This window comes from Lissotriton helveticus, chromosome 6, assembly GCF_964261635.1.
Source record: "Lissotriton helveticus chromosome 6, aLisHel1.1, whole genome shotgun sequence".
NCBI lineage: Eukaryota > Metazoa > Chordata > Amphibia > Caudata > Salamandridae > Lissotriton > Lissotriton helveticus.
In genome coordinates, this window is record NC_136067.1 from 1,831,968,184 (window position 1) to 1,831,993,955 (window position 25,772).

General features: G+C 44.7%; 1 protein-coding gene across 4 annotated transcripts in view; it reads left to right on the forward strand.

Annotated features, from left to right (window-relative positions):
- The window catches only part of RCOR3 (REST corepressor 3), a 320,065-nt gene that overhangs the window by 93,603 nt on the left and 200,690 nt on the right, over nucleotides 1-25,772 (forward strand). For all 4 annotated transcript variants that reach the window (XM_078649728.1, XM_078649725.1, XM_078649727.1 and 1 more), the window contains one exon: nucleotides 22,990-23,067. In XM_078649728.1, the coding sequence (XP_078505854.1) occupies nucleotides 22,990-23,067 (78 nt within the window). The remainder of the gene's footprint in view (nucleotides 1-22,989; nucleotides 23,068-25,772) is intronic.

The following is a 25,772-nucleotide window of genomic DNA, read 5'->3' on the forward strand; positions in this document are numbered from 1 at the left end:
GCCTTCCACATCGGGCAGTGTATCACCATGCCAACCTTCTTTCCGCCACCGCATCCCTCTAAAGAGGAAGAGCGACTCCACCGTCTGGACCCAAAACGTGCGCTCTCATTTTATTTGGATCGCACACGCCAGTTCCGGGTGGATGACCAACTCTTTGTTGGTTACGTGGGCGCTAAGAAGGGGAAAGCGGTGCACAAGAGGACCATCTCTCGGTGGATCATCTTGTATATCCAGGCATGCTACTCCTTGGCTAGGAAGGAGCCCCCGGCTGGATTGCGGGCTCATTCTACCTGAGCTACGGCGACTACCACTGTCCTGGGCAGGGGTGTGCCCTTACAAGACATCTGGCAGGCAGCTACGTGGGCATCGCTGCACATGTTTGCGAGACACTACTGCCTGGACAGCCAAGTCCGGAGGGATGGCTTCTTTGGCCGTTCCGTCCTCCAGGACTTTCTGGTGTGATTATTGGTTTGCAGACCCACCACCGGGGTTGGTATTGCTGGGGTATCTATTCTAAGGTAAGGAATCTAATACTAACGTGTCTCTTTCAGATGCACAAGTTACTACTTGTGTAACGATATATCTGTAAGAGACATTAGTTAGTATTAGATTCCTTACCGACCCACCCATCCTCCCCGTTCTGCGAACCAATATCTAGGGTTAGGGTTGTCCCCTTTCAGGGCCCTAGTTTCAATGGCACCAGTGTTGGTTTTTAACATGGCTCTGTGTTTCTGGCGCGGAAAAGCTGTGTCTAAGAACTGACGTCAGCACGCGGAGGCGGCGTCTAAGTACTCCGACGACGTCATCATGGCGCCCACGACGCCGACGACGGACGCGGAGCCGCAGACGACGCCTACCGACGCGCAAGGGTACTGCTACGCAAAAATTTCCGGATCCAGTCTGACGCCTGGGGATATTCTAAGGTAAGGAATCTAATACTAACTAATGTCTCTTACAGATATATCGTTACACAAGTAGTAACTTGTGCTTCGGGTCCAAGGTCGTAGAGGGCTTTGTGTGCGTGGGTGAGGAGACGAAACGTTATTCTCTTGTTGACGGGGAGCCAGTGGAGGTCTTTCAGGTGACCGGAAATGTGAGCTTGACGAGGGATGTCCAGTATGAGTCTGGCTGAGGCATTTTGGATGCGTTAGAGTTTTTTCTGTAGTTTGGCTGTGGTTCTGGCGTAAAGGGTGTTTCCGTAATCCAGACGGCTGGTGACCAGGGCATGGGTGACCGTTTTTCTTGTTTCGGTGGGGATCCAACGGAAGACTTTTTTGAGCATGCGTAGGATGTTGAAGCAGGATGATGAGACGGCGTTGACTTGTCTGGACATCGAGAGAGAGGAGTCTAGGATGAAGCCCAGGTTGCGTGCGTGATCTGTAGGTATGGGTGCGGTTCCCAGGGCAGGTGGCCACCAAGAGTTGTCCCAGGCAGAGGGGGATGAACCTAGGATGAGGACTTCCGTTTTGTCCGAGTTTAGTTTCAAACAGCTGTTCTTCATCCATTCGGCTACATCTTTCATTCCTTCGTGTGGGTTGGTTTTGGCGGTGTTTGGGTCTTTGGTGAGAGAGAGGATCAGCTGGGTGTCGTCTGCGTAGGAGATGATGTTGAGGTTGTGTTGGCGCGCGATGGATGCGAGGGGGCTCATGTATACGTTGAAGAGGGTGGGGCTGAGTGATGATCCTTGTGGTACGCCGCAGATGACTTCGGTGACCTCTGATCTGAAAGGGGGGAGGCGGACTCTCTGGGTTCTTCCGGCGAGGAACCAGATGATCCATTCCAGTGCTTTTCCTTGTATTCCGACATTGTTGAGACGTTGTATGAGGGTGCTGTGACAGACTGTGTCGAAGGCTGCGGAGAGGTCAAGTAGGATGAGGGCAACCGTTTCTCCGTTGTCCAGTAGTGTTCGAATGTCGTCTGTTGCTTCGATGAGGGCGGTTTCGGTGCTGTGTTTGGCTCGGAAGCCGGACTGTGAAGGGTCGAGGGATTTGTTGGATTCGAGGAAGGCGGCGAGCTGACTGTTGACGGCTTTTTCAATGACTTTGGCGGGGAATGGGAGGAGCGAGATGGGGCGGTAGTTCTTAAGTTCAGTGGGGTCTGCTGTGGGTTTCTTCAGAAGGGCGCTGAGTTCGGCATGTTTCCAGCTATCCGGGAAGGTGGCGGAGTTGAGGGAGCAGTTGATGACATCGCGGAGATGGGGTGCGATGATAGTCTGCTTTGTTGAAAATGTGGTGGGGACAAGGGTCGGTTGGTGATCCTGAGTGGATGGAGTTCCTCAGGCGGATGGTGTCTTCGGTGGTGATTGGGTTCCAGGCGTAGAGGTTGTTAGAGTGCGGTTTTGGTTCGGGGGTGGGCGAAGTGGGCTGGTCTTCGGATTGGTTTTTGAAGCTGTTATGTATGTCGGCGATTTTGTTGTGGAAGAATGAGGATAGAGAGTCGCAGAGGTCTTGGGAGGGGGTGATGTCGTTGGTGCCGGCGGTGGGGTTGGTAAATTCTTTGACGATGTTGAATAGTTCCTTGCTGTTTTGGGCATTGTTGTCAAGTCGATCCTTGAATGCTAATTTCTTGGTGGATCGGATGAGTTGGTGGTGTTTGCGGGTGGCGTTCTTGAAGGAGGCCAGGTTGTCAGTGGTTGGGTTTTTTCTCCAGGCTGTCTCGAGGGTACGACAGAGCTTCTTGGATTTCTTAAGGTCGTCGTTAAACCAGGGGGCTTTTTTGCTGCCTTGCTTGATTTGATGGTATTTCAAGGGTGCTAGTTCGTCTGCGCTGTGGGTGATCCATTGTGTGATGTTGGTGGCTGCTTGGTTTGAGTCCGATGATTTGGCAGGGGGGTTTTGGTGAAGTGATGTGAAGAGTTGGTCGGTGGTAATTTTGTTCCAGTTTCTTCCGGGTATAGGTTGTGGGGGGTTCTGGGTCGAGGTCTTTTTGTAGTTGAAGTGAACGCAGCTGTGGTCCGTCCAATGGAGAGTAGTGGTGTAATCGAAGGAGATGTGCTTGCTGGAGGTGAAGATTGGGTCGAGCGTGTGTCCGGCAAGGTGGGTGGGGGTGTCAACAATTTGTTTGAGTCCGAGATTGGCTAGGTTGTCTAGAAGGTTGGTGGTATTGCTGTCGTTATTCTTTTCCAGGTGGAAGTTCAGGTCTCCCAGTAGGATGTAGTTCTCGGAGGGGAGGGCATGTGGGCTGATAAAGTCAGTGATGTCTTCGCTGAATTGTGTACGGGGTCCTGGTGGTCTGTAGATGAGGGTGCCTCTGAGTGTGGTCTTGGGGTCGGTGTGGATCTGGAAGTGAAGGTGTTTGGCGGTAGTGAGGTTATCGTCGGAGCTGGTCATGATGCGGATGGTGTTTTTATGGATGATGGCGATGCCTCCTCCTGTTTGGTTGGTGCGGTCCTTCCGGATGATCTTGTAGCCGTCCGGGATGGCTATGGCGATGTCGGGAGCTGAAGAGGCGTTCATCCAGGTTTCTGTAAGGAAGGCGACGTCCGGAGATGTGGTGTCGAGTAGGTTGCAGAGTTCAATGGAGTGTTTGTGGATCGAGCGGGTGTTGAGGAGGATGCACTTCAGGTAGTTGTTGTCGGGGCACTGTTTGGAGTTTGTGGGTTTGGTGTGGGTCCTGATGCAGTCGAATTTGCAGGAGTGGCAGGTGAAGGGTCCATGGGTGTGTCCCGGGGCAGCCAGGTAGCATTGTGGTGAGCGGCCGGGGTTCAGAGCTCAGAGGGTTGCGGCGTCGTATGTAATGCGGGCGGAGTGGATTTTGCGGGGGGCAGGGGGTCTGGCGCTGGGCGCAGTCCAAGCGCGGACGGGCGTTGACGGGCTTACCTTTGGCGCGCCTTCGGCGCACATGGGGCGCGACCGCTGCGCGCAAAAGCAGCTGTCATATGTGGGTAGTGGAGGGGGCGGGGGCGAGGGAGGAGCAGCTGGGAGGCGCGTGTGGGGTGGGGGGGCTGGCTACGAGGCACAACAAACAAAATGGCAGCGAAAACAAACCAGATACAGGACGAGATTGGGGCACACAGATGAATGGCGCTATGGGCGGTGGTACCAGCACAATCAGGCAGTAATAATTATTTTTGAAGTCCAGCAATGCGAGCGCCAAAATTTACATGCGAGCAATAGGACAATAGCAGGCACAGGATCTTAGCGAGTAATGCTGACAAGCGCTATGATAACCAAGCAGCAATATTATTTAAGCCAAGCAGTCAGAGCTACGATACCCAAGCAGCAATCTTTTTAAAGGTAAGCAGTCAGAGCCAAGCGCTGCGATATCCAGCCAGGGAGCGTGGGGAGCGACCTCTTCTCACGGAGTCAGAGAGGTCACGGAGTCAGAGAGGGTGTAACTACACGAACCAGAAGGCCGTTGGATCGACCACACCCACAAAGGGAGGTTCGCAAGTATAATTGAAAGCACCGTCATTGTTTAAAACTTTTGCTGTTCCTACGCCATTGAAGAAGAGGAATCTCGAAATGCGTCTGGCGTTGGCACTATGAACTTTGAAAAGCCGGTTCCCTGTGAATGTTTATTTGCAGCATTTCATTAAATTAGTGCAACAATTAATTCACCTCGGCGTCTCTTCCATGGGGGCAACTCTTTTGAATTTATGTTAAGCGGCTATGTCCGGTCGCGGAAGAGACACACTGCGAGAGCGGGCCGTGATGACTTCAGCCGAAGCCATCATGTACACAGGAGGTGTTTGCCAATGAAATGCGGAGAATGCAGTACATTTAAAAGGGGACTGTTTTGCCTTTCACCCACTGTGGTTTAAAAACTTTTTCAAAAGCATGTCTAAGGCATAACTCACTTGAGGATGATTAAGGGTGTAACTACACGAGCCAGAAGGCCGTTGGATCGACCACATCCACAAAGGGAGGTTCGCAAGTATAATTGAAAGCACCGTCATTGCTTAGAACCTTTGCTGTTCCTACACCATTGAAGAAGAGGAATCTCGAAACGTGTCTGGCGTTGGCACTATGAACTTTGAAAAGCCGGTTCCCTGTGAATGTTTATTTGCAGCATTTCATTAAATTAGTGCAACAATTAATTCACCTCGGCGTCTCTTCCATGGGGGCAACTCTTTTGAATTTATATTTATATATATATATATATGTGCAAAAAAAGAAGCAGAGAACTCTGGGTAGTTCTCAAGTTTAGGTGAAAAGCAGCTCCAGTATAGAGCCCTCTCAACACCAGCGGCACTCTAAATTTGCTCACCTCAAAGTCTTTAAGCATAGGATTAGCACAGTGCTATCCACACCGAGATAGAAAGGGACACAAATTATTTTGCCATTACTACAGCAAAGTCTGTAAGCATAGGATTAGCACAGTGTTATCCATGCCGAGCTGTAAAATGGCCAAAGCCTTTTACCACTCCAGGCACAGTAATACAGTTTTGGATTGGTAAAATCCCATATAAGCTAGCCTGAAATTAATAAAAGCAACAGCGGACATGTGTTTCGCTCTCATTTCAGCTCTTCAGAGAGGTATAGCTTTGTCTAGACACAAGGGAGAAAAACAAAACCCTTTCAGGCATAGAGTGATGCATAAATTATGCAAAAAAGAAGCAGAGAACTCCGGGTAGTTCTTAAGTTTAGGTGGAAATCAGCTTCAATATAGAGCACTCTCAACATCAGCGACACTCTAAATGTGTTCACTTCAAATGTCTGCTTTTCTATCAAAGTCGTAAACAAATAATAGGGCAACCCAATATTCCCAAGGAACTGGGTATGATCAATAACAACTAAACAAATGTTCCTTAGGCAAATTATTTAACCTTAATTTCACAGTTATGCAATTGTCACAATAGTGAGCATAAATTGAGTTTTTCAAGACAGTACAAATCTTAAATCATTTGTATTTATTAAATCCAGAGGATATATGAACACATTATATCTCAATCCATTTGCGGCAACTTAAATGGGTATACTGTATTTTCAGTTTGTAAAATTATATACACAGTACCACAAGACACTTTTGTAAAGAATATGGACAGTATTAACATATCTTCCATATATACATCAATTTTGTAAAGGTTATATACAAAATTATAAACCACTCAATGTTGATACTATTTACAAAAAAGTGCCGTTGCGTCGACGTTTCGGTCTCATACAAAACGAGATAACGAGACCATCATCAGGACATAGGTTGCGCAATGGACTGGACAGCCAATGGAATGAAGTCTAATCCTTTAGTGATGTCTTATCAGTCACTATCTCGATGGAGCACCTAGCTCTGCTCCGCTTTATTTAGCAGTGAGTGAATCAACAGCCAAAAGCAATCAGGGTCGGTAAATATCAAATTTTTAACCAAAGTCTTTAAGCATAGGATTAGCACAGTGCTATCCACACAGAGATAGAAAGGGACAAAGTATTTTGCCATTTCCACAGCAAAATCTTTAAGCATAGGATTAGCACAGTGCTATCCACACAGAGATAGAAAGGGACTTACCCCCAGATGCATCAAGCATCCATTTTGCGATTCCTTATTAGCGAAAAATAAGGAATCGCTAATAAGGAATAGCAAAATGCTATGCAAGAAGAAATCACTTTAAAAATAGCGATTTCTAAAAATTCCTTAATTGCGACTCGCAAATTGCGAGTCGCAATTAAGGAATACCTCCCTATTCATTCCTATGGGCCTAAAGGCCCATAGGAATGAATGGGAAGACATTCTCAATTTGCGAATCGCAGTTAGCGAATCGCAAAATGAGAATGCGATTTCAAAGGTTCAGGGGTGTCCAAAGGAGACCCTGTGCACCCCTGAAATTGATCTGTGCACATATGTTGCGCACACACATGCCCTTAGGGCATATGTGTGCTCAACATGAAACTTTGAAAAATGCACTTTAGTGCATTTTTCAAAGTTTATGCAAATTACCATGAAGTTGAACTTCATGGTAATTTGTGAGCCCTATTAGCGAAATCGCTATTTTTTAAACTTTCATGCAATGCATTTAAGGAATCTCAATTTGAGATTCCTCAAATGCAAGTAATCACAATTTAGCGAATTCTTAATTTGCGATTTTTGCATTTGGGATGATGCATCCCAAATGCAAAAATACCGGTCGCAAAGGGGCAGATTCTGAGAATCTGCCCCTTTGGGAGCGGTTTTTAGCTTCATGCATCTGGGCCAAAGTCTTTTGCCATTTCTACAGCAAAGTCTTTAAGCATAGGATTAGCACAGTGTTATCCTTGCCGAGCTATAAAATGGTCAAAGCCTTTTACGACTCCAGGCAGACAGGCAGAGTATTACATCTTTGGATTGGTAAAATATATATAAATATATATCAATCAAAAAACCACAGTCCTGCTAACAGACGTCCTCTTCAAACGGGAAATCAGGTACGGACCACTCAGCAGTTTAAATTCTGCAATGCTTTATTGTGCTTTCAGCAACATGACGCGTTTCGACCGGGTCTCCCCGGTCTTGATCACATGACATGTCAGGACCCAATGCTGTTTAAATACAGTTGCACCATGACAAAAGCCCCTCCCGTGCCTTTCGTGGAGCTAAACAACAGACTATTACTTCATAATGATCGAGGCTTAAATACTTCATGCAAATAATGTATCAATACATGCAAACATTTACAGTAATGTTTGTGTTCTCCACTGCTATTTGATACATATAATTGCATTTGTTTACAACCAAAATGTAATGAATGTAAAATTAATACATATTCGAAATACAGGGCAAGTGCCCAAAAATTGTAGTTTAAAATTTAACCAAAAAATTATCATATAGCTCGTAATAATTTCATCTGTTGATAAACTAAAGTGCATAGTGCAAAATTCGTGCCACAAAAAGTGAAAAGAGTGCTATATCAACTGTACTATTAATAAAAGTAAATCCGAGTCAACTATTTAATCATAGTTGATTCACTTACTAAAATAATAAAATCAAAAACAATTGGCTGGACCGGAGTTCTCAACCATAATTTCATCAATGTAAAGTGCAAAATGCAAAATACAATATTTATATATACACCTGAATGTGATATGCTGGTTAAATAAGACCTTACAATGCTTTAACTTGAAACCACTTTAATGTGCAAATACGCATACAGTACTGGGTCAGAAAAATAGTGACATCCTGTTGTAACATACTTCACTTTACCCAAATTGAACAATAGTTATTAATTCAACCCCATAAACTCGACCAGTAATCGCCAGATCAAAAACCTCACAGACACCAAATAAAAACCAGTAAGACCAGTAAAACCAGCTAAAACACGGTATAAATAAGGCTAAAATCTAGGTAAAAGCTAGTCAAGCTAAAAAGATGCATTAAAAACTCATTTCATGTATATAGCAGCAATAGACAACAATAAATAAATAGATGCAGCAATTCAACTGAGATTCCTACTCATACCAAATTCATATACAGTACAGGCTCGCTAGTAAACAACTCCTATATAAACATAATTATAAGAAGTTGTACAGGTCTCCAGTATTCAGGCCATTTGCCATCTTTATGTCTAATTGTAGAATGTAATGACTTTCCAATTGCCGCAGCTTTTTCTCCCTATTCCCCCCTCTCAATGATCTGTTGACTGCATCTATTACAAAATAACAAAGATCTTTTAGGTTATTTTGATGTACCAGGTTAAAAATGGTGAGCAACCAGATAGCTTGAATCTGAATTTACAATCACACGTAGATGCTGTAAAATGTATTTAAAAACCTGAAGCTTCGTACTACCTACGTACTGGAGGTGACATGTGCATTCTAGTACGTTTACCGCATGATCGATTTTACAGGTAAATAACCCCTTGATTTTACATGGGGTATGAGCAAACGCATCCAAGTACTCCTGTTTATTAATCCCAAATGTACATGTCCTACAGGAGCTGCATTTATAGAATCTTGTCCTGTTCGAAAGCCAATGTCCTGTGATACATACTTCCGGACTAGTTTTAACAACAGCATCCCTCATAGAGGGTGCCCTTCTAAAAGTAATGGCTGGCAATTCATCTAGTACTGGGGCAAGAGTAATATCGGTTTTCAATACAGGCCAATTTTTATTTATGATGTTTCTCACTTGTTTCTCATGGCAACTATATGTTGTTATTAACCGACCCACACCATCCTCATTGTGCGTATTGCCTACGCTCCCTGTTGCTGATTTACCTATGCTCTTTGACAGCTCATTTTCGCTACCTGTATTGTGTACTTTAGTTAATGCTGTTTGTAAGTCACTCATTTTATACCCGCAGGCCTGAAACCTTTGTACAGAGTCTGCAAGACACTCCGTTAAGTCAATGCTATTGCTGCATATTCTCTTAATTCTTAAAAACTCGCCATATGGGATGCTTTTAATGAGGTGTCCGGGTGAGAGCTACTATCATGTAGTGTCGAATTCCCAGCCATTGCCTTTCTATGGAGTTTGGTGTGAATGACATTCTCATCAATATACATTTCGACATCCAGAAATTCAACCCTTTGATTGCTAATGGTAGCAGTAAATTCAAGATTCAAGTTGTTAATATTGATTTCATTGACAAAGTTTTGTGCCTGTTCTTTAGATCCATGCCAAATTATGCACACACCGTCTGTGTGGCAAACTGTTCTCCGTGAGAGTGGCCGAGGACATATCTCTCCCACCAGCCAACGTGCAGACATGCGTAGCTGGGGGAGAAACATGCCCCCATAGCCACTCCACGCAGTTGTTGATGCACTTCCTTATTAAATAAGAAAAAAATATTCTGTAAACATATCTCTATCATTCTCAATAGCATGTTGTTGTGCTGATTAAATTGCACACTTCTACTCGATAGAAATTGCTGTACTGCATTCAACCCATCACAGTGATTGATGCTGGTGTAGAGGGAGCATATGTCCATAACTATAAACTGATATTCCACATTCCAGTTAACTTCTCTAAGTTTGCTCAAAAAATCGCCTGCGTCCTTTATATATGATGGAAGATGGTTCACTTATTCATGAAGATAAAAATCCACATATTTTGACATGGCTTTAAGAAGGGTTCGTTGTGCTGAAATGATTGGTCGTCCAGGCACAGGGGAAGTTTGTTTATGCACCTTTGGAATGAAGTATAGTGTCAGGATGATTGGATGCTCATTCCTAAGGAAATTGTGCTCATGTTTACTGATCATTCCTTCTCTCTTCCATTAAAGTAACTCTTTAAAAACTTGATCCTTCACTGATTTAAGTTCCTGGAATGAAGCGTTCCTATAGCACCTTGGAACATTCAGATGTCTCCCCGCTTCCTCTAAGTATGCATCACGGGGCCACAACACTATATTGCCCCCTTTATCAGCTTTGTTCACAATTATATTACTATTTTCGTTGATTTTCCACATGAGTACTGTATCTCAGAATAACTTCTATGTTTGGCTTTTTGTGCAATAGTACGATTAAGATCCTTCAAATCTTCAATTATGTGGTTGCTAAAAATATCTATAGCGTTTTTCGGCATAAGGGGGATGAAAGTTTGTGATGGGCGGAATGGGCTCGCTGCTGCACACCCACTTTCAATACCTATTTGATGAAGCTCTTCCTGTGTGCCCAGGGTGGTCTCTTCGGTGTGTCCTGCCAATGCATACATAGATCTTAATGTCGAAATATCTGCTGTTTGAAGATTCTTACTTGGTTGATTTTCTGCAATGATGATAGCAGCTGTTTCACTAGCTTTATTCAATTTGACGTATTTAATCAATTTTAATTTCCGTATGAACTTGAACACGTCTATGCGAGATTGCACATATTTAACCCGTTGGCCCGACGGCAGCACTACCTCCCTATTGCTGCCGTCGGCCAATGGCCGACGCGACCACGCCCGGTTTTTAAAACGCCCGCACTGCCGCAAAAAAGCGGAAACAGCCAACGGGTTAAAACCGTTTTTAGGACAAATATATACACACTCACACACACACACACACACAGACAAACACACACACACACACTGACACATCAAAGGTTAAAGTGATGTTTTAGTTAAGTGTTAAACTTTAAAAAAACTTACATTCACCAGTCATAGTCTACCAAGCTAACTATAATTTGCACCCCCACCGTGCACTGCTTATGACCTCACACATTACATTACTCATGACATGTTAAGTTATTTAATTCATGACACAACTGACAACATCTCAAATGTTGACAAGCCCGGCTCCTAACCCCCTCCCCTCACATACACATACCCAGCGGGTACCCAGCCCACCACAGGAGGCCAACCCCCTGCCGCGCAGAGCCTTTAGTCGTCCCACAATAGAAGTGCAAGGAAATAGCAAGGGAGCTAAAATGGGAAAACGCTTCCTTTTTCGCGCCGCCCCTCTACACCTTAACGTTGTTTCTCATGCACAGATCGCCACGAAACTTGGCAGGCTGAAGCTGGGTCTGCTATATTTCATGCAAATCTGTCCACAGGGGCCAAAGTCCTCGGCAAAATAAAAATATCTCTTTTCAATGGAAAGTGCATCTGAACTATCGCTACAGAGTGGTCACAACCACTATATAATACCAGATTTACTCCTACCTATGACTACTCCTTTTTGTTTTCTGATAATTTCCTTGAGTGCTTTCAAAACTTGTCCAAAATATACATTTTATTGATGAACCACTCAAGTGCCTTAATTTTAGGGTCATCCTAATCCACTTGGCAAATGATGGTCCCCCCTGTGGCACACCAAAGACATGCTGAAACCATCCATGGGGTGCTGTGTCACCAGGCACAATATAAAGTCCTTGCAGTCTCACCAATACAGTTCCTGTGATGGCTCTATGCACATCACTCCTATGAAGTCATCTTCATTCAAGCATATGTGACATAATTTAGAGAAATTGCATCTGCTCAGATCTGGGAATTGGTTCTTTTTCTCTGACTCTACCCAGTTGCTATATATATCCTGGTAATGACATGCACTTCACCCAAGATAAGAATCGCACCCCAAAAAGGATTAAGAGCCCGACTTGGAGTTTGGTCATAACAGTAAGTAGTCTGATGTTTGGAGAAAGTGGCAACCCATCTGGTCTGTTAAAAGATCTTAAATTCACCATATCAAGCCTGTGGGAAGATATTTCTGCTAAATCTTCCAAAATAGTCGCTAACTCAGTAAATCGGCCTGGTGCCTCATGCCTCACTGTCTGTTGATCATGTAAAAGCATGATAGTTCTAGGTTTAGTCTACAGAGCCATGACTTTATGGGAGAATTGATCAAGTCAAAATACTTTGTTGAGGATCCTTGACATCTAGTGTGCTAGTAGCAGCAGAAGTTTACTTCAACTTGAATTGTTTTGCTAGCTTCACTCCATGGAGGTTTAAATAATTTTACAGTCTTTATTAAATCATGATTTTGATCTGTACCACACTCTAAGCGCTAATTTTCCAAATTTATCAATGCATCACAATTGTTCTTCTGTCAATGTATTTTGATATTTTAGAGGTATAGGTAAGATGATAGGTGTGTTCCAAATCAAAAGTTAGACTTTCCAAGAATGGTTGATAGAATTGTGCTCAGAAACGGTCTGATGCACCTGCTTTGCTTTTTGAGTGATTTTGGTCATTGTCTAAATGTACTGGAAATGCCAATCCAGACTATATTTGTTTGTTCTCTAGTATATTTCGAGCCAGGTCTATTACTTATTGGGCATTGTGCTGTGAAGGGAACAGTGATTTGATATTTTATAAAATATTTGTTGACCCCCCTGGATTTCTCTTGGAAGATGGTCATTTTCATCTCTAATCGCTGGAAAGAAAGTTTTTTTTTTTTCATAATATTTTATTAAGGTCAGAACAACATCTGTTTGAATATGTACATAGGTGTAATATTTCACGTACAATTAACTTGTGTCTACAGTGTCTTGTAAGTGTAAGAAAAATGAAATAACCTCATAATGTGAACTTCAAGCTATAACCTGCGTCTGGTCAATAATATTTTCTATATAATCATCTTCATCTAAGTAAGCAGTATTATATGTTAGAGGAAAAAACTGTCACACTGCACATAATGGCACAGCATAGAACAACATAAACGACAGATAAGGAAGGGAGAAGGAGGGAAAATGACGAATTAAATTAATGAAAAGGTTTTATTTACTATTTGTCAGCTCCAATGAGATTTGTCATTAAATTGATGCCAGCCTCCATAGAATAATTGAGCGTGTTTTTCTATCCAGGGCCAGTGTGCTTCCCTAAGGTGTGGTGCGATGTGTGTTCTGTGTGAGGTTGAAGATGAGTCTGGCTACTGAATTCTGGATGAATTGTAGTGTAGAGAGTTACCTGGTGATTCCAGAGTAGAGGTTGTTCCCATAATCCAACTTGCTGGTAACTAGGGTTATGAGTGACAGTTTCTGTTGCATGGGAGCTATTTGAAGATCTTTCTCCGCATCTCCAGGGTGTGAAATCAGGATGCTGTTGATTATTCCGAATTTCCTGACGTTGGTTTTGGTTGTTAGTTTGAGTTCAGCCAGCTGCCATTTGGAGTCCTGTGTTAAGAGTGTGCTTGCCAAAGATCACTACTTCTGTATGTGTTGAGCTTTTATCCAGTTAGCAACTTTGGTCATGTGGGCGATGAATTTGTTTCTAGTGTTGGGGGGTCTTGCCCAAGAGGGAGCATAACAGTTGCATGTCGTCTGCGTAGGCGACGTTCATGCAGCGGCGGCCGCCTCAGGTAAATGCGGTGAGGCGGGGCAGCCAGCAGACTACGGAATAGGTATTATTATGTCAACTTCCCCCCACCCCCCCACCGCATTTACCTGTGCTAGCCGCCGCTGGGATCATGTATACGTTAAAGAGAGTGAGGCTAAACGATGAGCTTTGAGGCACTCCGAAAATACGTTTGCTAGCTTTCTTGGAGTAAGGTGCAGGCTGACAGCTTGTGTTCTCTCCGTTAAGAAGGAGCAGATCGAGCAGGTCCTTGGATGCTGATCTTGTGGAAGTCCCTGATGAGGATGGGGTGTGAGACCGTGTCAAATGTTGCAGAGAGGTCCAGGAGAATTAGGGCTGCTGTGTCTCCTCTGTTAAGGATCATGCAGATGTTGTCTTTGGTGACTATGAGTGCTGTTTCTGTACCATGGTTAAGCCTGAATCCTGACTGAGTGGCATCGAGAAGCTGGTGTTTACTGAGGTGGTCTGTTCAATGGTTTCTCTAAGACCTTTGCCTGATATGGTAGGAGGGCGTTGGGTCTGTAGTGACTGTAGGAATGGCTCGGTCCGCAGATGGTTTATTGAGCAAGGGAATGACGGTGGCATGTTGCAGGTGTCTGGAAATGTGGCTGAGTCCACGAAGGCATCGAGGATGGGTGTTCGTGTTCCCCAATCACAGTTAGAACTGCCTAGTCTACTCTTTTACTGGTTAGGTTGTTACATTGCCTTTTCGAGGATGTTGATTTGTGGACTGAATATTGCTGCAAAAAAGTTTCAAGGTGCCCAGCTTCCGTTGGATAGACTCCTACATTTCCAATTGAGGTTCTTACGAGGTAGGTTTCCCTTCCCTTAGGGCATATATGCGTATTCTGTCAAAATAGTGGCAGCTTCAGTTGCTTTTCAAAGGAATTTACCTTTGCTGCAATCTGCCATTGCAGCCACCTAAACTCGCCACATGATTTCTATGTGTGATCCTTTGAAGCCTTCTTCAGTGCAGAAGCACAGTTTAGTCAGATGGTTTACCGGATGGTAGCTGAAATCTCCGGCTTGCTTTCTGTTTGGCAATTTTCCATTTTTCTACAAATAGACAACACAGAGAGAATTTAAGAATTAGCATCAACGGTAGTGCGGAAGATATCAGTCGACACACTCCATTTTAGTTTTGGGTGAAGATGCTCGTCTCACTCTCAGACGAGCATCGGAGCACGATTAAGATGTCCCACGCGAGAACGCTAAATTATCGCCACGGTGGCATAGAAAGATCTGGATCTTCACACCGGCTGGTGTTAAAGACAAATATAAAACGAAGTAGGAATCTTCACCCAAAACTAAAATGGAGTGTGTCGGCTGACATCCTCCACACTACAGTTGAAGCTAATTCTTAAATACTATCTCCTTTCTAAGGCTGTCCAACCTCTTGCAGTCCTGATGAAGACCCGCTTTTAGATGCAGACAAATCAGCGCATCATATCATATCTAGGGTCGAAACGTCGACGTTCTGTCTATGTATCGGTCCACACAAAGTTTCAACGAATGAAAGAAATAATTGATCCGTTTTGAAACAAGTGTAACTAATAGTGGACACGTGATTTAAATACTGTGTATATGTATGTATGTATGTTTATGATTCCGTTCACCGTCCAATCTTCCGTTGAGCACCCAGTCACCTAGTCATGACTTACTTCTTAAGTGTACATTTTGTTTACCCAATGTATGTTTTTGGACAGCTTCAAATTATTCAAATTGTAAAGAAGGTTAAAATACAAAAATGTGCTTATATCTTCTTTTGGGGTCAGATGTTTTGTTTTTGTTTTTACTAATTCTTCTTAGAATCGTTGGTTCTTAATTGTCTATACAGTATACTTTCAATGCAAATGTGTTTCCCGACAGGACCATTGTTCTTCTTTAGTTAAACTACCCAGGTTCTGAGGGTTACTGGGTTACCGCATTATGTTTAATGGGCTTCTTTTAAGGGCACCTCCTTGAAAGATCTTTGTGCGGCGACCGCTCCTCTCCTCATACCTTTGTCTATCATAAGTTGATGATGAGGGAGGTGTATTCTGGAGATTCTGGCTCTGCTGTCTGTGCTGCTGTTAACTGATTAGGCTTGTCTGCGAATACATTTCCTTGGCATCCTTTTGGCTGTCTGTCTTCTTTTTTTGTTTCGTCTGGCGCTTGGGTATACGCTCCTGGCCGACTGTGACGAGGAAGACGGAGGAGGAAGGTAATGACTAGGTTATTTACCGGTAATCTTCATTACACCGAGTCATAGTCTTCCTCGTCACGGTCATGTTCCCTCCCTCCTCTCCTTGGGAGTTGGGGGATGAACAAAAATAGAACCTGTTCCTTCTGATCACTACTCTGCTTGTGGATATTGCAGGATGTGGTCTGGGGTTGCCCCACTATTATAGGTCAGGTGATAGGTAGTTCCCGTTAGGCCACCATGTTGAGTAGGAAATTTTTTCTATGGGTGAATGCTGTTCCCCGAACACGGAGTGCTCCTGGGTGACTATGACGAGGAAAACTATGACTCGGAGTAATGAAGATTACCAGTAAGTAACCTAGTCAATACCGTTTTTTCAATCCAGTTCCCACCATTCACCCTCCTTCGTCGCACCCCACCCTTTTAATTTTTAGACAACAGTGCATTAGTCGTAGTAGGTGTGTATCCCTGTAATAGGTGGATATTGCTTTGTGGTTACACAAATGAAAACGTGAAAAAGGTGTCTGAAAACAATTGTTGTGGGCTGCATTTATAGTTGATTGGTAAAGCAAAATCGTCCAGTATGCGAGGCAATATCTAAATTCAACACCTGTTCTGAAGTGCTTTCCACCAGCCAGCAAACAAGGTAGAGGACATTTCGCTGCTAAACTCTCCTTTGGATTTACCCCTTTCTTTGCAAATTGGTGTTTTTAGGTCTCTCCTGGCGTTAGCAGCGCGCATGCACTGCTCTTGCCATGTGAAGGCCTCTTGGAATTGATACAGTTTCCTTGATACAGGAGTATTCTGGTTGGTTCGCTTCATAATGTATGCTTAACGGAGTGTGATGATTGTAGGAGAGGCTTTTTAGCCCCTCCTGGTCACCACCCTGTCCAGTTTTAGCCCCTCGCACAGGGACTGGATGGTTTACTGGTGTAGTTACACAGTGTTCTCTAAAAGCCTGGAAGCCCTCTTTTTTTTCATTGTCATCGCGGGCAGCTTTAATTGCACAAGCGTGGTCCTCTTCGGCCGCCCTTGTAACATTGTGACTGGTTTAAAGAGGTTGATGTGCTCACTGGGGGTCTTGCACCACCCCAAGTCGTCAGCTTTACCCCCGGCCGAGGCGGTGGAGCCCATGGTCGAGAGTTTGTGCCACCCCCCGTTCGCTCATACCGGAGTTGGACAAGTCCCCAGCCAGCAGCGTCTCGGAGCTCTCTGCAGCAGCAGTGCTCTGCTGCACCAGGGTGAGAGTGATGTCAGGATTGCAAGCCGGGCTGAGCACAAGCGTGCAGTCAACAAGCGGAGGGTACAGGGGCTCGCCCAGTTGCAGTCACTTCACAATTGGTCATTTCAGGTTAGCGGGTGGCAGAAGCCGGCGATCAGGCATAGGACGATGGGACCGCCGTCTGATGATGCATCAGTGGCAGTTGCAGGCTCCCACGCCCTTCTCTAAATACCCAAGTAGGTAGACAGTTTGTGCAGAGATCCCTGCAGCCCAGGCCTGTACAGTCTCTGTCCCTGAGCGATTTGTAATGTGAAATCAAAAATAGAAGAAAAAAATCAATTCCACTAGGGCAGGATTCGTTTATTAGGTCTCGGCCTGCGTAGGCTGCGCTTGCGCAGTCTCGCTGGCGAGATCTTATGTTTTCCAGAGTGGGGCTTGATCCCGCCCCTCTTCTCCATTGGCTGGCTTCCTAAACGGAGGCCAGCCATTGGAGAAGAGGGGCGTCTGTCCATTTAAGCCCCGTCTTTTTGGGATTGAGGGGTGTGTTTTTTTAGTTTCTTTCTCTCCTCTTCCCATTGGCTGGAATTTTACATTCCAGCCAATGGGAAGAGGAGAGAAAGAAAAACACGCCCCCAAGCGGAAAATGACGGGGCGTTTCTCCGAGGCATTTCTGCATGACCTCGGAGAAACATGGTGGTTGGAGCGCTCCTCTCTTGCCTTCTGGAGATGGCGAGCGCTTGTTCTCTAAAGAAATTGTCATTTGGCTGTTGAGTGTCATTCATTGGTGTCCCTAAAACCACGGAAATGGAGTATACACACGAACATGTTCACACTCTCAACGTCTGAAACGGGTGAACCAGGACTATGAGATTGTAATATTTATGCAAAGATTGGTCAAGTCCTAAGGAGTTCTGCCCACCCAGGTTAAAATACCTTCGAGACCGCGCTACGTCACTTGGTGCAGAGACCCCCCACTGTTCCTCTACATCACCAGCAGCAGACCTTTTTAGACTGCTGCCTTCTTTCTCTTGGAGTGAACACAGACCCTGTGTCGCATGCCAGACGTACGAGCCTCCTATAACCAGGCAGCTTTGCGTGACACGTTCCGTGAATTCAGTTCCCCGAATCTGTTTCGAAATACTACAGACCACACGTTTCCCGTGTTGTGCCCGACTGAACAAAGTCCATTAAAAGATTATTCAGCCTTAACCGTTCCAAGATGGGCGACACGTTTACCGCGTCACAGGGGGCGGCTGATGTAGTACACCGTTGAACTGCTAGGGAGTTTACCCTGCGAGTCCACCTTCTCTGTTCAATGGCGGCTGTTTTAGTTTTTCTTCCCGTGCATTCCGCTGCGGTTGGTGGTTGACTCCGGTGTGTGGCTGTACCCCTTTCAGTCCCGCGCGATGGCCGTGATGGTGTGGGTGAGGGACCCGTTCACCGGAAAAGTTGATCGGCCTACTGTCTGCGAAGGGACCCCGGTGCGCGATCTACTGCTTCCTAGGGACAAGGTGAGGAGCTCTCTCAACGAGATGGGAACACTATGGCATCATAAACATGCGCACGTCACATGGCGTGGCTGACTCCTGAGTATACCGCCAATCTTGGTGTCGTCACAGTTTTTTGACGTCTTGTGGATATCTTTATTGTTGATTACGATTCTCTGAAGTTGCTTACTGTACATCTGTATTTCCTTTTGGCAAGCTCTGCTCATTATGTTTATAGTGGTGAAACTGTAATTTTTCTTGCAGATGCCATGGTCTCGCCAAGGGTGCACAATTGCGCTTAAATATTGCCTACTATCTCTGACCAGGTGTTGAACTGCTTGTGAACCATTTTCACTTTTTTATCATCTCATCCCGTGCTTGGCCTGCGATCCTCTGGCATAGGTTGAACCATGGACGTCAATTCACCAAAATATCAGGGGTAGTGGAAGTACATCAATTTGTTTTAACCCCGAAAGCATATGGCTTTTGACACGCTGTCACACTCCCCTCAGCTGTTTGTCATCTGTTTAACGTTTCCAGTTTCTGTCACTTCTTTCTCACCTGTTGCTGACTCTTGTTCACTCCACCTATCTACCTTAACTGTGTCTTTCTCACTGATCTCCTTATAAAACATGTTTTCCCCTCTCTCACCTAACTTTCTCACCTGTTCTATCTCTTTTTACAGTCATCTTTCTCCCTCCTCCTACTCCCTTATCTGTGTTTTTTCACCTGTTTGTCACAGTATTATTGGTGTCTCTTTCAACCCTCTTTGTCTCTCTCAAGCATACATCCGCCTGTGTTTTCTTTTGATCACCCATGTCTTTGTAGTGTCCTTTTCCTTTCGTTATTTTACCCTTCCTTTGTCTCAAAGCTGTTTTACTTTACCTCCTCTCTCCCTGTCCCCTGTATTTGTTTCTTACTCTCTTCGTTTGTTCAGGGGCAACAGGAGGCACAGAGATGATCCACATTACTTGGAACAATAAATTATTATTTTCCAAGTTAGCTACTGTTCTCTAAGGTCAGGGGATCGCAGTGACAGTGCTGGGGGTAGCATGAGGCAAGCCAGGGGTCGCAGTTGTGACTCTGGCGACCCTAAATGACGTTCATGGGTTGAACTTTTCATACAGGTTGAAGATTGGCCTTGAACTTTAATTGGAATAATTGGTAGGTATAAAGCAACCCTATTTTGAACTTGGGCGGTCATTATTTTCCCTGTAAATATGTCATTATATTCCCTGTAAATATATTTAGCACTTCTCTAGCCAAATGAGCAGCAGAGTCTTTACAGTTATGAGGAAGAAACGATAAGGTTAGGTTATAGAGTAAGCAACGTTTTGAACAATGTTAGTTATTTAGGTGCGTCTGAAAATGCTTGGTTTTAAGCATTTCAAGAAGTCTGGACCATAGGAGTTGAGCCTGAGTTCTGTAGGTAAGGGATTCCATAATCGTGCCTAGCAGGAGATGGTTTGATTAAGAGTTGTATTTTTTTGATTTTTGATTTTTCAGTTGGAGCATCTGTGTGCCAAATGTAAGATGCATGGCTTACAAATCTGACAAGTTAACGGCATTCTTTGTCCAGGTAACCTGCAAATCATACTTAGAGGCGGAGAAGCCGGAGAATTTGCAGAAAGAGGCGTGTCAGAGCCGAGTTAGAAGTTTGACTTAGCTCAGAGAGCTACGCATGAGCCGGCCCAACATACAGTCCGTGTGGCTCTGTGTGTGTGTGTGTGTGTGGTTCTGTGTGTGTGTGTGTGTGTGGCTATCTGTGTGTGTGTGTGGCTCTGTGTGTGTGTGGCTCTGTGTGTGTGGCTGTGGCTCTGTGTGTGTGTGTGGCTCTGTGTGTGTGTGTGTGTGGCTCTGTGTGTGTGTGGCTCTGTGTGTGTGTGGCTCTGTGTGTGTGTGTGGCTCTGTGTGTGTGTGTGTGTGTGTGGCTCTGTGTGTGTGTGGCTCTGTGTGTGTGTGGCTCTGTGTGTGTGTGTGTGTGTGGCTCTGTGTGTGTGTGTGTGTGTGGCTCTGTGTGTGTGAGTGTGGCTCTGTTGAGTGTGGCTCTGTGTGTGTGTGTGTGTGGCTCTGTGTGTGTGTGGCTCTGCGTGTGTGTTGCTCTCTGTGTGTGGGTGCAAATGCAATAGGTCTCGCATTTGCGAGAGATTAAGCTATTGGCATTGTAAATGACAATGCCATTTATTTATCTATTTTCAAATCCGAACACATAAATAAAAATGTTGTCATTTACAATGCCAATAGCTCTAACTTTTGCAAAGGCGAGCCCGTTGCATTGTAAATGCTTGTTGGTATATTTAGGGGGGAATTTGCTGTGCCTGAGGAGGCAGCTCCTCACGTGTGAGCTCTTTGCTTGCACAGGATAGTGAGATGTTGAGGTTGTGCTCGCTTCTACCTTTCGGTCTGACACTGAGCAAACTTTTTGAAAACGGGGCACAAGCGGCGGATGAGATTTCTGGGTTTAACGTGAGCCTATCTGGGGAGTATGGACTTCAGGGGAGGATGTAGAACGTGTTAAAGGGTGGGGGTGTGCTCTGTAACTGGAGTCGGGGTGAAAGGGATGTACTGTACATGGACTCTTGCCAGAGCCGGAGTGTCAGGCAGCAGTAACGGGACCCACATGCCCTCCTGAAACCTTCACTGATCAAAAACAACAGAAGGACAGCGGTGTCGGCGACAGGGTAAGACGCGCTGTCATACCAACTCCCCTGTTCCTTGGTTCTGAAGAACGTCCCGTTTGTTCTCTCGCACATAGTGACTGACGAGTTTTCTGCGCAAAACAGTGCACACAGGACGCTTGTTGCATGGGACGTTATTTGAACTGAGAACTCTTGATGATATGTTGACCTCTATCTAAGGTGACTATACCCTCATCACACATTTGGAATCACATCCCACTTGCCCATTCTGTCCTCTGCCCTTTATTTAAAATCACATCGCGTGTGCTCAGTTTTTTTTAAAATGTTGAAAAATGCATTTATAACAGCCACTGGCGCAAGTGTTTAATGCCACATGTGGTGGCTGAAGGCTGGGGGAAAATCACAGACTTGTGTTTGATACACCGTTTTTTTTTCACAACTTAAAAAGAAATGCATTACAAAGTAATGGTTCCCCGAACTGTCTATAATAGCGCTACTGAGACCATGTGACCATGTGAAGCTAAATTGTAAATCCGTCATCACTGCCCTAGAGCGCTCTGATCTTGGCTAGGAATTGGTCGTTCCCCTATCTAGTCCGTCCAACTATTTCGCAGTACCCCTGCTCTCAGCCAGCCCCAATGCAGAATAGTCCAGGACACGAGGAATGACACCTCTTGCAGCTGTTACAATGCAGCCAGGCAGTAATAACATCCCCAGTAAGGTCCTGAATGGGTTGGGATAGAGAAACATTTGGTTTTGGAGCTTCCCAGGGCACCTCTGCAACCGTCAAGCTTATATTGGGTTAGTGATCGGATGTTTTATTTCAGGAGAGGCGGATTATAGTCCCGTCGCATATTCACCCACACTGCTCTACGTGACCCTAATGTGTGTGTCATGCCTTAACATGCCTCAATTTTCAGCCAACTCATGACCAGACGTTAAAACATTCATACAGCCCACTGCATTTACATAGGCAGGTGGGTACATCTGGGTGCTTTCGTGACAACTCTGAAACGTGTAGCTTCGTGCTATTGCTCTGTGTGGACTTTTTATTGCACCTCTTGTCACTTCCCCGGGCAACCTTTCCTTCAAGGTGCCTTCCTTGCCTTTGCGACCCCAGGGAAAGGTGTTTTGGTCTGCCGCCGCTCCGTACATTTCCTCCTCCGGCGGCCCACGAAGCATGCCTACTACAACATGGACGTCAAGCATGTGCTTGTTGATGTTTGACTCAATAATCAGTGTACTACCCTCTGTCGGTATGGCGCAATCGGCCCTGACCCTCAGAGATCAGAAACACAAAGGATATTTTTATAAAAGCTCCTGTTTTAATTGAAACAGCTAAAGTAGTTACTTTAAAACGTTGGATTAAAATAATAAAAAGCTACATCTTTTACTTGTTTTAAATGATAATTCACAGATATTGTCACAGTTAACAGATCAACATTCGTATTTAACAATGCTTGTTTTTATTTTGTTAACCAAGCACACAGCCCATAACTGCTCTGTCACAATTTGACTTTATAAAAGTGTAATAAAGGTGCGGGCGGATGTAACTTTTAGCTGAAGGTGTTGCTACCATAGGAAGAGAAAGCAATGGACCTTTTGGGTAGTAAAAAAAAGTAAAAAAAGATTAAAAAAACAATACCAATCGCAAAACAAATTGCTTAAACTTAAACAAAGGTGAGACCTATTGCATTTCCAATGCTTGTTTACATTACTAACTAACTCTAGATCAGACGCTTTGTATTTTTATGTTTGACTTCTTGTCTATAATAAGTATATTGTTAGTGTGGTTTCTGAATGCTAAGCAGTGTTTGTTTTCTTTGTGTTTTCAAGGTGCTACAAAGTACACTGAGAAAGACCATGGAGGCATGTTGGTTTGGTCGCCAAATCACAACATAGCAGATGCCAAATGTAAGCTCAATTTTACATAATGAGGCTTTCCTTTTTGAGGTTGGAATAACACAAGATGGAATTTAAGTATGTTCATTTTCTGTGTAATTATATTAGCACAAAAAACCCTTCTCTGATTGGGGTGAGTTTTTATGTCAAACTTAGCATTGGTGCCTGATTAAGAGTTTGCAGACATGTTTCTCCATCACAACGTGACAGATATCCCGTCCACCTTATTACCGGTGCCAGAGGATATAGTGCAATTGTAATAAGCCATCCAGGATATTAGTGACATTTTTGAAAGAGTAACCATTTTGCTACACTCTAAATCAATTCCTTAATTTTTAACTTTAATAGACAATTGTTTCTTAATTTTAAAGGTGAATTTTTTATGTAAGCTTTTTAATCTCTAGCTCTCAAAGTTAGAACTGGGCAAGAGGAACCATGTGCAGTGCAAAAACTGTTATACAGTGAGGTGGTACAAAATTTGGATGTTTAAATTTTCTGCTCCCACCACAACATGATGGTGATTCTAATGTTTCATAATGAGAGAAACGAGAACAAAATGTACAGGTATAAACATAAATGTATCTTGTCATTTTATGTCTAGCCAACATCCTTGGAAGTAATGTTGGGAAACTTAGGCCCAGATATGAAGCACGCCGTTCTTGAGACCGCCGTACCTTTAGTGGCAGTTTGACCGCCGCCTCCTCGTGGTCTGACCGCCCGAGGAGGACAGTCGGACCACCACAAGACCGCTCAACCACCAGGATCTTTGATCCCGCAGCAGTGGTTGGGAAAAATACGACCTATGGAGGTAGTTCCAATGGCAGCACCGCCATGGTAGTTACAGCCTGCCTTTTTGCCTGCCTTTTCATAGCGAAGACCCCGCCATGAAGTGGTTGGTACATAGGCAGGGAAATGGGCCCAAACAGGGCCCCAGGGCGATTTTGCCCAATGGGGACTGAGCATTGGGACACATGTGGCCCCCTCTGCTTGCACTGTTATGCTTCCACTATGTGCCATGCACAACATGATGCATGGTACACAGTGCACCCGATGTGCCAGTGGCACTGTGGCAGCTTCAGGCTCTCCCTGTGAGCCGAGGCATGTCGCCGCCGTGGAACCGCCGCAGTCTTACCACCAGCCCATCAGTCATTTCGTAATGCGGCAGTTGGGATGCCGCCAGCTTGTTGGCATTCTCCGGACCGCCGCCACTACGGGCTGGCTTTGGGGTGTAATCAGGCCCTTAGTGTGTAACTTAAGGTGGATGAAACCTACCTGTTAAGTCCATGAAAAAATGTTCAATTAAGTGCATTTAAATAGATTAATTGTCTTCCTTTACTTCCTAATACGTTGAGGCCCAGATTTTGCACCAGGGTTGCATCACTTTTTTGGCACAATCTCATTTGATAAATATTGAAATGCGCTCAAATGTACTATGATAGACCTGCTAAACTGATGTGTGAGGTCTTAAGATCTGATGTCACTTCTTGTGATATCACTTCCTGTGAGGTGATAGGTTTTGATGCTACTTCCTGTGATTCCACGTGTGATGTCACACATCATGATGTCACGCACTGTGAAGTCACGCACCATGATGTCATTTGTGTACTGCCTAACTTGGTTAGTCCCTACACTTCTTTCTTTAGGACTTGTACCGTCGCTGCAACTCACTGAGAAGACACCCTTTCACAATGATCTTCAAGCTCTTCTTTACCAGAGTCTCACCTACAATACTCTCCGGAATCCTTGCAGACCCGCCATGAAGTGGTTAGCACATAGGCAGGGAAATGGGCCCAAACAGGGCCCCAGGGCGATTTTGCCCAATGGGGACTGAGCATTGGGACACATGTGGCCACCTCTGCTTGCACTGTTATGCTTCCACTATGTGCCATGCACAACATGATGCATGGTACACAGTGCACCCGATGTGCCAGTGGCACTGTGGCAGCTTCAGGCTCTCCCTGTGAGCCGAGGCATGTCACCGCCGTGGAACCGCCGCAGTCTTACCACCAGCCCATCAGTCATTTCGTAATGCGGCAGTTGGGATACTGCCAGCTTGTTGGCATTCTCCGGACCGCCGCCACTACGGGCTGGCTTTGGGGTGTAATCAGGCCCTTAGTGTGTAACTTAAGGTGGATGGAACCTACCTGTTAAGTCCATGAAATTTTTTTGAATTAAGTGCATTTAAATAGATTCATTGTCTTCCTTTACTTAAACTGCAGTTAGAATCAAAGATAAATACAATAAATAGGATTAACATAATCTCTTCACTCTGTTCTTCTTAAACCTACACAAAATATGGAGGGATAGATAGAAATGTAATTGGTGAGAACTTTGACATTTTAAGATACACAGCTTCCCACAATGCAGTTGTAGTACGAATCTCAAATACTGTGGTGCTTGCTCTTCAGCATTTTTTTGTTTTGCTTCACTCAGTGTTCGTTTACAAGATCCTTACTTGAAGTCTTTTCTTACAGCTATTGAACATTGTTGTCCTTTTGTTCTCCATGCTTGCCTCAAACAACCACTAGATAATTTGTTTAGTATTTATTGCACGGAGGGAGGGTTATCTGGTGGTCTGAGGATGTATGTCACACTGGACGGGTGTTCTTATTTAAGTAATGTCTCTTAGTTGGCTTCCAGTGAGGAGAAGATTTGAACTTCTATTGGGAACGTTGTTTGGCTCCACTTGGAGGTTTCTGGTTTCCCCTCCAGAATGG